Source organism: Lissotriton vulgaris, chromosome 3_1, assembly GCF_964263255.1.
Source record: "Lissotriton vulgaris chromosome 3_1, aLisVul1.2, whole genome shotgun sequence".
Classification (NCBI taxonomy): Eukaryota; Metazoa; Chordata; class Amphibia; order Caudata; family Salamandridae; genus Lissotriton; species Lissotriton vulgaris.
The window spans coordinates 629,429,224-629,442,057 of NC_141689.1; the positions used below are offsets into that span (position 1 = coordinate 629,429,224).

The 12,834-nt window shown below is 42.1% G+C and overlaps 1 protein-coding gene across 1 annotated transcript in view; it reads right to left on the reverse strand.

The window, feature by feature from the left end:
- Positions 1-12,834, reverse strand: part of KIAA0825 (KIAA0825 ortholog) — a 2,177,598-nt gene that overhangs the window by 1,374,913 nt on the left and 789,851 nt on the right. Inside the window, exon 9 of the mRNA XM_086960919.1 lies at positions 9,650-9,800. Coding sequence (XP_086817045.1) covers positions 9,650-9,800 — 151 coding nt within the window. The remainder of the gene's footprint in view (positions 1-9,649; positions 9,801-12,834) is intronic.

The window sequence follows — 12,834 nt, forward strand, 5'->3', positions numbered from 1 at the left end:
GTGGTAAATCTGGGAGTGTGCCAGAATATATGGGTGGATGCATGGGACGCCTCTATCAGGAAGGCATACAATGTTAATGCATCCCCAGGTTTACTTGTCATGGTAAATCGGGGAGTGTGCCAGAATATATGGGTGGATGCATGGGAACACCCAAACTCCACCCATGAAACACTTTACTCGTACTGACTAATGCGATCTGTATTAATACGATCGGTGTGGGTTATTCAACATACCTATCAATACACACATCCCTGTGGAGACTTGAATATGACGGTAATCACACATTATCACTGTGGGGACTGAAATGTCACTGTAATCACAAAATATATTTGGGAGGACTTGTTCATGAGTACAATCATGCACTATCTCTGTGTGCTATTCCTGTGCATCCCTTTAATCACACGCTATCTCTGTGGGGACCTGGGCATGTCTATAAACACACACTATCTCTGCGAGGAACTGGGCATGTCTTTAATCAGTCTTTCGATCTAAGTTGGGTTTTATTATCAATGATGGGAGTGTTTATTGCAAAATAAAAGGCTATTGACAACCTAAGTTGCAGAGTTAATGGAATAGGGTCACGGGGAAGTTCTATAGGTCTTTTTTTAAATAGGTGATCATGTTCTCTTTGTGGCTAGATTTCAAATCAAAAGGTGGTAAAGTGGTGTAACACTTGGTATTTCTTACCAATGTAAAATCCTGTGCTTTAGAAGTGTGTGGTGAATGCTAAAATTACTTGACTTTGAAGTGAAATACAAAGACAGGATGAACTTCCAACCACTATCTAAAGAACACTATCCAAAAACACATTGAAATACTGTGCCAAAGAACCAAATGACTAATTCCTGACTCAGAAGTTCCTAACTGTAGCCTTTCTGTATTTTAAATGTACTGGTTCTCATTAACGCTATTTTTACTTTATTACTCTCCTAGTGGCTAGTTAGTTATTTGTAAAATTCAGACAGAGGTCTTTAACTCTGTGGTTTTTGTTCCAAACGGTAGAACATATACCGCCTGTCCAGCGCTATGCCGGCATGTAATTTGCCAGATGAAAGAATGGCTCATCTTCTATTCTTTTATGCAGCATATAAAAAATCCCAGGAGGAAGGGGATAATAGGGATTTGCCATTACATGGGGGTAACTCAACAAGCAGAGGCATTACGGCTATTGAGAAAACACATTAGTGAAGCCACTTGTATGCAGTCTTTCAAAGTATCTCCAAATTGGTTGATGCATGAGGAGAAAGATCATTGACAGGTTGGCTGTTCAAGAATCATGTTAAAAACACATTAAAAATGGTCCACCAGGTAATGGTAATGGAGAAATTTCTGAAATGGGACGAATATTATCCTACGTTTATATTTATGTTTTAGCAGTAGAATGAGAGTTATGAATTTGTAAATTTTAAAGTGAAGAAGAGTGCCTAAATGTTCAAAACACCAACAGTGGGCATCTCATTGAGGACCACACTTTGGATACAAGAAGTTGAGTGGGCTGTGTCTCCATTTACCTTCGAATTTAGAAGAATTTTTGAAGTTAAAGTTCAGCTGGGCAAGGCAGCCAATGGTGTCCAAAGAGGAGGCGTCGTTTTCGTTGAGCCGTTGGATGAAGTCACGGTGAAGTTTCCAACTTTCAGACTTAGGGTCAAATTTATCAAGATTTGATGTAGCGCAAAGCAGCAGGACAACATGCTGCACTGCATCAAATGGAGAGGGCAGGAATGGGTCATTGTTATAAATACTATGCGCATTGCTGCTTTCTCACCGTGCTGGTGCATTATGTGTAAGGCTACCGGTTTACAGTTTTTACTGATTTTAACAGATAAATACAGACTGAAAACATTTATTTTCTTGTCTGTGTTTATTTTTAAATGTGGATAAAAACAGACATTGTGTTACTTTTTGAGTAATTCTAAATACTGTCTACCATGACTGCCAGGCACATATCTGTGTAGATTGATAGGTAGGGGAGCAAAAAAAGAAAGGAATTTTAGTAAAGAAGCTTTAACAGCAGTAGATATGCACAAGGTTGATACTGAAAAGTGCATATTTTCTTAAAAGTGCTTTAATTTCTCTTTTGCGGGTGTTTACAGCACTGAAACATAGTAGACATTCAAGCATGAATACATAGTTATAAATATGGATAAATACAGACGGAAATGTAAAAAAATAAGTACCATAAAACCGGGATTATTTTATGTGCTACTTAGCGCCAACGCAGGCACCTTTCAGTGAAAAGGTGCCTGTGTTGCAGGAAAGATTGTTTTTATTGAGGAAGGGACACCTTCCTGCAAAGAGGCAATCCTTAGATGCATTTTCCTCTTTCTAAGTGTGCTGTATTCTGAACAAACAAGATATAAAGATATTTTTCCTTTTTACGCCTCTATCAGGAAGGCATACAATGTTAATGCATCCCGAGGTTTACTTGTCGTGGTAAATCTGGGAGTGTGCGAGAATATATGGGTGGATGCATGGGACGCCTCTATCAGGAAGGCATACAATGTTAATGCATCCCCAGGTTTACTTGTCGTGGTAAATCTGGGAGTGTGCCAGAATATATGGGTGGATGCATGGGACTCCTCTATCAGGAAGGCATACAATGTTAATGCATCCCCAGGTTTACTTGTCGTGGTAAATCTGGGAGTGTGCCAGAATATATGGGTGGATGCATGGGACGCCTCTATCAGGAAGGCATACAATGTTAATGCATCCCCAGGTTTACTTGTCGTGGTAAATCTGGGAGTGTGCCAGAATATATGGGTGGATGCATGGGACGCCTCTATCAGGAAGGCATACAATGTTAATGCATCCCCAGGTTTACTTGTCGTGGTAAATCTGGGAGTGTGCCAGAATATATGGGTGGATGCATGGGACGCCTCTATCAGGAAGGCATACAATGTTAATCATCCCCAGGTTTACTTGTCGTGGTAAATCTGGGAGTGTGCCAGAATATATGGGTGGATGCATGGGACGCCTCTATCAGGAAGGCATACAATGTTAAATCATCCCCAGGTTTACTTGTCGTGGTAAATCTGGGAGTGTGCCAGAATATATGGGTGGATGCATGGGACGCCTCATCAGGAAGGCATACAATGTTAATGCATCCCCAGGTTTACTTGTCGTGGTAAATCTGGGAGTGTGCCAGAATATATGGGTGGATGCATGGGACTCCTCTATCAGGAAGGCATACAATGTTAATGCATCCCCAGGTTTACTTGTCGTGGTAAATCTGGGAGTGTGCCAGAATATATGGGTGGATGCATGGGACGCCTCTATCAGGAAGGCATACAATGTTAATGCATCCCCAGGTTTACTTGTCATGGTAAATCTGGGAGTGTGCCAGAATATATGGGTGGATGCATGGGAACACCCAAACTCCACCCATGAAACACTTTACTCGTACTGACTAATGCGATCTGTATTAATACGATCGGTGTGGGTTTTTCAACATACCTATCAATACACACATCCCTGTGGAGACTTGAATATGACGGTAATCACACATTATCACTGTGGGGACTGAAATGTCACTGTAATCACAAAATATATTTGGGAGGACTTGTTCATGAGTACAATCATGCACTATCTCTGTGTGCTATTCCTGTGCATCCCTTTAATCACACGCTATCTCTGTGGGGACCTGGGCATGTCTATAAACACACACTATCTCTGCGAGGAACTGGGCATGTCTTTAATCATACTCTATTTCTGTGGTGACCTGGGCATATCTGTAATCACACACATTCTCTTTGTCAACCGTGGTAATACTATAGTCACACAACATCTCTGTGGGGACCAAGACATCTCTATAATCACACACTATCACTGTGGGGACCTGGGCATGTCTATAATCACACACTATCTCTGTGGGGACCTGGGCATGTCTATAATCACACACTATCTCTGTGGGGACCTGTGCATGTCTATAATCACACACTATCTCTGTGGGGACCTGGGAATGTCTATAATCACACACTATCTCTGTGGGGACCTGGGCATGTCTATAATCACACACTATCTCTGTGGGGACCTGTGCATGTCTATAATCACACACTATCTCTGTGGGGACCTCGACATCTCTAAATTCACACACTATCACTGTGGGGACCTGGGCATGTCTGTAATCACACACATTCTCTTTGTCAACCGTGGTAATACTATAGTCACACAACATCTCTGTGGGGACCTCGACATCTCTAAATTCACACACTATCACTGTGGGGACCTGGGCATGTCTATAATCACACACTATCTCTGTGGGGACCTGGGCATGTCTATATTCGCACGCTATCTCTGTGGGGACCTGGGCATGTCTGTATTCACACGCTATCTCTGTGGGGACCTGGGCATGTCTATAATTACACACACTATCTCTGTGGGGACCTGGGCATGTCTATAATCACACACCATCTCTGTGGGGACTTGAACATTCATTTAATTACACACAAGCTCTGTTTTGGCTTGAGCATCACCAGCTTTGCATTCTCTGTATGGGGCTTTGTGAATACTGAAAAGTAGTAAAGTTAAACTTTTGGTCTAAGTTTACATTGTTGAAACTGAAAAGTACAAAAGTTAGATTTTTTGTCTAAGTTAACCATTGTGAATCGGGCCCTATTTTAATGAGGACTTAAACACAATCATCTTTGTGCACTATCTCTGTGGGGACTTAAACATCACTATAATAACACTCTGAATTTGTATGGGCTTAAAAAAAACTATAATACTTGAACATCACTATAAAAAAATACTATCTCTGTGGGGACTTGAGCATTCAAGTAACTAAACACAAGCTCTTTTTCAACTTGAAGCACCAGGGGGGTGCCATGAGGCACAGGGTCAAGACGTATTTACATATAACTGGGTCTCAACTGGCGTGGCAAAGTGAGCTAAAGACCGATTATGGATTGAATCCAGATCTGTGACTGGATTTGAGTGACTGAAATGTTTCACTACCCTGTCCATCATCTCTTTGTGTTTGTTTTGTTTGCCCTAAGTTGGGACCCAGACGTGGGTCCCTTGCTCATTTTATCACTGGATTCAAGCTAGCCTGGCTGATGAGGGGGTGTTATCCCAGAACCGGTCCCAGGATGCATGTTTTCGATCTAGGGAAGACCTGGCTTGGCAGTTTGAGCTGGACTGTTCCAATGAGGCACAGGGCCAAGACTGATTTGCATATAGCTGGGGCTGAACTTGGGGTGCCAAAGTTAGCTACAGAACGATGATGGATTCAACCCAGATCTGGAACTGGGGCTGAGTGACTGAAAGGTTTCACCACTCCGTCCATCATCTCATTTTGTTTGCTCCAACTTGAACATCATCAGCTTCACATTCTCTTTATGGGGTTTTTGTGAATTTTGAAAAGTAGTAAAGTTAGACTTTTTGTCTAAGTTTACCATTGTAAATTGGGCCTTATTTTAAGGAGGACTTAAACACAATCACCTTCATCCACTATCTCTGTGGGGACTTAAACATTGCTATAATAACACACTATCTCTGTGGGGACTTAAACATTGCTATAATAACACACTATCTTTGTGGGGACTTAAACGTTACTATAATAACACACTATCTTTGTGGGGACTTAAACATTGCTATAATAACACACTATCTTTGTGGGGACTTGAACATCACTATAATAACACACCATCTCTGTGGGGACTTGAACATCTCTATGATAACACGCTATCTCTGTGGGGACTTGAGCATTTCTATAATTGCACGCAACCTCTGTGTGGACTTGAACATCATTAGCTTCACACCCTTTATAATGGGATTCAAGCTTTAAATGTACACACTACTTCACTATTTCAGTATCTCTGTGGGGACTTAAACATCTATTTTGGTAAAAATGTAAGCAACTACTCAAGCTCTGGATTCCACTTGATCATATTCCTTTGTTCCATATGTTAATTTCTTTGTGTTAGTTCCCTTATCTTCTAAGATTTTAAGCACTAATAAATAGGTTAAATGCAGCTTTAAGTGTCTTTCATTAAGCACGATATGATATTTTCGGGCACATTACAATAATCTGCCTTTAATGTATACCCCTGTTATATATGCAGCAATTCATATATGAATATATTACAATGTTGTTTGTGTATATTGTTGCTAAAATAAACATTTAGCCATGTGCCTTCGACTGTATTCAATCACAAATAGTGTTACGGACTAAGTCCCCACAAGGATGGTAGCACATGTTCAAGTCCCCACAAGGATGGTGCTGTGCGCACGATTAAATAACAATATATTTGCAAATTTGAAGCAGGATCCTGTATCATGAATTTTTTCTTAACATTTTTCTGTTAGTTGTGTGTTTTAAAAACATTGGGAAAGGTAAGTCCCCACAAGGCAGGTATTCACACATAGTCCCCACAAGGATGGTAACACGTGTATGTGTGTGTGTGTGTGCGGCTGGCTATGTGTGTGTGTGCGGCTGGCTGCGTGTGTGTGCGGCTGGCTGTGTGTGTGTGCGGCTGGCTGTGTGTGTGTGTGTGTGGCTGGCTGTGTGTGTGTGTGTGCAGCTGGCTGTGTGTGTGGGTGTGTGTGCGGCTGGCTGTGTGTGTGTGTGTGTGCGGCTGGCTGTGTCTGTGTGTGTGTGCGGCTGGCTGTGTCTGTGTGTGCGGCTGGTTCTGTGTGTGTGCGGCTGGCTCTGTGTGTGTGTGTGTGTGTGTGTGGCTCTGTGTGTATGTGTGGGTGCAAATGCAATAGGTCTGACATTTGCGAGAGATTAAGCTAATGGCAATGTAAATGACAATGCCATTTATTTATCTGTTTTCAAAACCAACACATAAATACAAATTTTGTCATTTACAATGACAATAGCTCTAACTTTTCCAAAGGCGAAACCATTGCATTACAAATGCTTGTTTTAAATTAGTGGGAGGGGAAAAGTACCCGTCTATTTTCTAGGCCCACGTAGAAGAAATCAGGCTTGCTTGCTGAATTGGCCTTCTATTCCATTGGGCATTTCCCGGTTACCTGGAGCCCTTGATGGGCTCTTTTGAAAGCTCAAAGCTGCTCGTAGTGCCTCTGCCACTTTACCCATCTCCCCAAGGTGAACAGCAACAGGCATAGGTGGCTTTAACAGAAAGGGAAAGGGAGGGAGGGAAAAGGCAGAGAGAAAGCGATCAGAAATTGATGGAGGACAGAGAGGAAGAGAGCCTGAATGAATGGATGGAATGAGAGAGACGGCATGAGGAGATCAAGGGAGTGGGGCTGGTTTGAGCATTGTTGCCAGAGCTGCTTTTGGCTCCCCAGACCGGCCCTGCTTCTCTCTCCCTGGAATTCTGGGCATTACACCACATGCAAAGATCACCAACCACCACTGTCCACCTCTTAATTTGGATCAGCTCAGTGGAGGGGTAAATCTTCAACTTATTGTTTTTCCATCCCTACAGGTAACTTTTGGCTCTCGGCTTCCTGAGATGTTAATCTACTTTTCACATATGCAGAGAATATTAGATGCATTCGTGAGATGGCCTTACATATCTGCTATTCATTGGCCCTTGCTCTACCAATTGCTGAATGAATGAAAACCAACTTTAGTTACAACTCATCTACATGGAAGCCAATAAAAAGGACAGCAGACTTGGCCTACTTCGGTGGAACCCTGGACTCACACGGAAATGTTCAATTTTTATAATTTCTTTGAACTAAATCTACAATCAGCCCCGTATGCAACAAAAATGGTAGGTGAATTTGAGATAATAAAATCTTCACACAATATCCTCGGGACAATGAAATCAAACATTTGTCTAAAAAATTTTACCAGCTCCACACCAAATTAGATTTCTAGATGTTCATGGGTTTTGCTGCGCTCCTGAGAATTTACTTAAATCATTGCTTCTTTCCACTTACACTTGCTGCCACCCCCAAATCGGAAATGAGACCTTCCACACCTGGCCTTCAAATGCAAAAAAATCAAACCTTTTTGGTCCAAGATTTCTGAGTTGTATTAAAAAAATGGCTTCAAGTCTACATTCTACACCACTGTCGTCTGTTTAGGAGTCCATGCTATTTAAGACATTTAGAACCTGGGCAGCAGAGATGGCCGTCTCCTAAACTTATTTTCATCATGGCTCGAAACAATACTAGCAAATTGGAGAAATGTAGGTCAGATCACAGTTCATTATTAGTAGGCCTGGCAGTGTTATAAAAATTATACAAATAAAGCCTTAAGGCACTCTGATCTAATCTGTAAAAATACCACTTTGTAGCACCTGAGAAGCTTTTCTTCAGAAAAGCAAACCTCACTGATTATCCTTTGATACTGTGGTAATTGCTCTGACAGGAACCCCCATGATAGGTCAGTATTTTGACAAATGTTAAATCTTTATTAAATCTTGATTATATGTGTGTGCACCATAGGTTGATATGTCAACATGTTTTCACCACTGGTTGTATATGGTAGTTTACTGTGCAATGGTAACCTTCGATCCTGAGTATGTCATGCTCATGCAAGTTAGATGTTCTCTAGACTTTTCTTTCCTTCCTGAAACCCTCTGAGCACCATGGACTCAGATTGTTCATTCTGCATGTACTTTTTGGTTTAATTTTTACCTTATTTGGCCCTATAAGCTCTGTTTTCCAATAGTAGCTGTATCATTTTGATAGTGGTATGGGCTCCAATACAGAAAAATATATGATGCTCTTACACCTATAACATTTTACTTTTATTATGAAATGTCGTTCCAACACGTATGATACCCACTCTTACCTATGTGCCACAGCTTGAACTTTTACCCATGTGCCACAGCCTGAATCACCTGTTTTCAGTTTTCTTAACCCCTTCATTATCCATGAAAAATGGCACAGCGAATTCAACTCTTATTGCCAATTACAACAGTAGGCATAGCGCATTCCACTCTTTTTGCCACATCCAATATTTAATGCAGTCGAGGATTAAAGCAATAACTTTATTCCCATTTGAATACCAACAATAAGTCATAAATTGGATCCTTAGCCAGCTGACCTGCATTGTGCTATTATGAAACTCTTGCAGAACAGTAAGGGGTTTGTTCATCATAGCAGCATCTTGACTCGGAAAAATTAGGGATAAGACCAAGAAGAAAGTAGAAAAGACAAGGGAAAAAGTAAAAGGAGAAAAGAAAAGGGTGTGATGTTTCAGTGCATCAATATAAAAAAGCAATATTTAGTAAACCCTTTTCTTAATGTGCCCCAAACACTTGCAAATTGAAAGCACTTAGAAGCCGGCTTGGGGTAGCACCGGGCAATGGGCTCAGTGGCGTAGGAAAGGGGGTACGGTGGTTGCGGGCCACCCTTGGTGTCATCACTAAGGGGGGTGACAAAAATATGTGTTTTAAACACATAATTTTGCCATTTTGTGAAGTCGGGGGTGACAAGTGTCATCACTGAGGGGGTGACAAAATGGCAAAATATATCCGCACCCGGTACCACCTGACCTTGCTACGCCACTGAATGGGCTATCATGGTCAATCATTCCTTTGCAAAGGCCGCCATTTTAGATGCACAGCATGCACTAATGAAAAGGCTTCAAGAGCTCTGTATCCAAGCCTCAGCCAGCACCATGTGCAGGTATCCTGAGATTATGCTTCGGATTAGTCTCGTCGAAGACAGGCAGTAAAGCATGTTTGAGTAAAAGGGAGTGATAGTAAACTTAGCCTCGCACCTCGTAAAAGGCTTTCTTGTCCTCCCAGTGGTGGCTTTCGGCATCCTGCAGAACACTCGTAGCACAAACTGTGACGCAGTAACTCGTAATTTGAGCCCGGAGCGCGCTGATGAATTCATGATATCTCTGGACGGGCACCAGGAACAGAGGCCTGCACCGAAGGAAGGATCAAAGAGACACAGGTTAGGAGCCAGGGCAGCAGGAGGCAGCTGCTAGCGTCAACGCCACAAGTGGTTCTCATTATTAGGTATCAATCATGCATTTCCTCTCGGCTCTAGAGAGCCTACCTCCAATCACTTAAAACCAGAACAAACCACAAACGCACTGTTTTAGTTTCACAGGTTGTTTGCAAGAACGCATCTGCTCTTGCAGCCGCGTGGGCCATGCACCAGACAGCTAGCTCGGGCAGCACAACACGACCTTTAAAAACTAGAACACACTGTTTACTGTTTGTCTTTATGAACAAAGTCCAGTGGGATACGACGCTATTACTCTTCCCCTTCCATCAATATCTATCCACAGGCCACAGTTCTGAATCTTTATAACTTTTAGCTACTTTAAAATTTTCTTGAAAGATGGTTATGAAATGTCCATAGAGGTAGCTTCTCCCTAACGTTGATCTATCTTAAAGTACTACGTGATGGTAATATTTAATGCTCAGCTAAAAAATGTAATGTAAATTATACATCAATAAAGTGGTTAGAGAGGAAACTAACGCAATAGGATTTGTTAAAATACTAAATCAACCTCGGCTGCATGGGTGCGTTCAAATTGTCCGAAAAGGAAACAAAAGCAGTGAGCAAACTAGCTTGCTTAAACAAGAGGGTAAGACAAGCTGAGCTGTTACTCTTTGTCGTTTTGTATAATGCCTCAAAAACACACAACTGCCTTTTATTTTCATCACTCTACTCTCTCCGTGTTAAGTTCTACGTCTCATCACGCTTTCTCCCCTTGGGCATCTTACCCATGTAGGCCTCTAATTCACATGAACTCATAAACGACCCACTGTTCCGAACCCAACCACAAAACTCTGTGCGAAGAAAAGCCGAACTGAACTCAAATAACCACCTTCACTCGAGTATTTGTTTTCTGCGAAACATTTTCTAACTGGGTTTATTAATTTTCATTTAACATTATAAACAAAATAGAGAGTAACATATCACTACATAATGCATTCACATTTCGGAGACTTCATTTCCACACTACGAACACATACTCCACGCCAGGGGCTAACACCACCTCCGTCCTCTGACTTTTCCTCATATAAGCGAAGGCCTTCTATGTTCAAGGTGGTCTAGTATCTGGGGATTCAGACAACTTAACCAGCACCCCTGCCCATTCGGCGAAGTCGTCCATACGTTTCTCCTCTTTGAGGATTTTTAAAAAAAGATAGATTTTTTTAATAACTTGCAGTGTAGCATGAAGACTATAAAGAACACAGCAGGTAAGCAAGAGTTACATCAGTACACATAAATCAAGCAATAGGCCAAAGCAGTAACACAATAGAGGGACCAATAGCTCTACGAGCAATGAGCAGGTCGTTAAACTCCATGATGGCCACAAGGTGTGGTCGAGCCAACAGGGTGGAAGAAAACCAGCTAGTTTCTGACGGTGTATACAACAAGAACATGGACCTGAGGTGGTCGGTGTGTCGACTATGGATGGTGTAGAAGAGGCGCGTGGCGGCCGGTGTCAACCTGTGATAATATAGATGGCATAGAGTGGAGTAATGTAGAATAGTACATAGTAGAGTGATGTAGAGGGGCAAAGAGAGTTGTGGCATAGAGTGGAGTGACAAAGTGCAGTTGTGTAGAGTTAATTGTTTCATAGGGGGTACTTATAAGCATGGTTTCCCCTTGTTAATGCCCTTAGGACTTTAGAGTGGTGTAGAGGGGCAAAGAGAGCTGTGGCATAGAGTGGAGTGACAAAGTGCAGTTGTGTAGAGTTAATTGGTTCATAGGGGGTACTTATAGGCATGTTTTCCCCTTGTTAATGCCCTTAGGACTTTAGACACGGCTACAACCCGAATTGCTGAACAGAATTACACCAAATTTGGAAGGAAGGTAGATGTTGGGTCCAAGGATGTGCTTTTTTGATCTTAGGTGAAAATCTGTTCAGTAGTTTTGGAGAAATGTAAAGAAATCTCCAGTTGTCTATATAAGGATGCAGAGGAACCGCAACCCCTCCCGATCTCGTGCTGAGATCTGATTGGCTGCCAACACTTAAAACCAGGAAGTGTTGGAAGCCATCTTGTGACTGTGTAGAACCATAGAACCAAGTCACAAGAAAAAATGAATAAAAAAAAGAGGGCAGGGTAAAAACACCTTGACCCCCCCAGGTCTCTTGGGGGAGGGACCCCCAGGAACAAAAAAGCATTGCGCTTCTTTTAATATACTATAGGCTACAGGGTGGACCAGGTCACAAGAGAAATGTGGAGGCCACATGGTCTCCCCGCAGCCCCGGGGACCAACACCTCCCAGAGGCCATGTGTAAATAAGTGGCTCTATGGAGGAGTGAGTGGGTGTGTGAATACTGGTATAGGTCTGTGAATGGGTATGTCAGTGGTTGTACTGGTGCATGATTGGGCGTACAAGAGGTTGATTGGGGGTGTGAGTGGTTCTCTGGAAGATGTCATCAGAGATTACATTTGAGATGTCATCAGTGATGTCACTGACCATGTCATGAGTGATGTAATATGTGAGGTCATAAGCAGTGCATTGCAGGGGAGTACGTTACAGTTAGCTCAGGTAACTATAACTTCCGAATTTCACTGGTTTTGTAAGAGTGAAATCTGACCCTAACTATAATGTCCCTGCAACCTTTGTTTGTTTCATTATATATACATGTTATTTTAGTATTTGAGCTACTCAGTATGTTTGGCTTACCTGAAAGTATGTCTTCCATGTTCATTATAATTAAGTGAGATTGTTTATATAGCAAGTGTGTGTAATGTTGCCATTAAGATTGACAAATGCTTTCTGTAAGCCGAAACGCATCTCTTATCCTACCTCATGGATTGAAGGTGTCCTGAAAAAATAAATTGATGGCGTACCCTGACAGCCTCGTGTTTGTGCCTTCTTCCAAGGACTTGTCTTTGGGAGCTGGATGGTGTGTTCATTTGATGCAGCGAGAGCGGTCGTCACGCTTTTCACGGAACACTAGTTGTTTGTGGCTCTCCCCTTTTG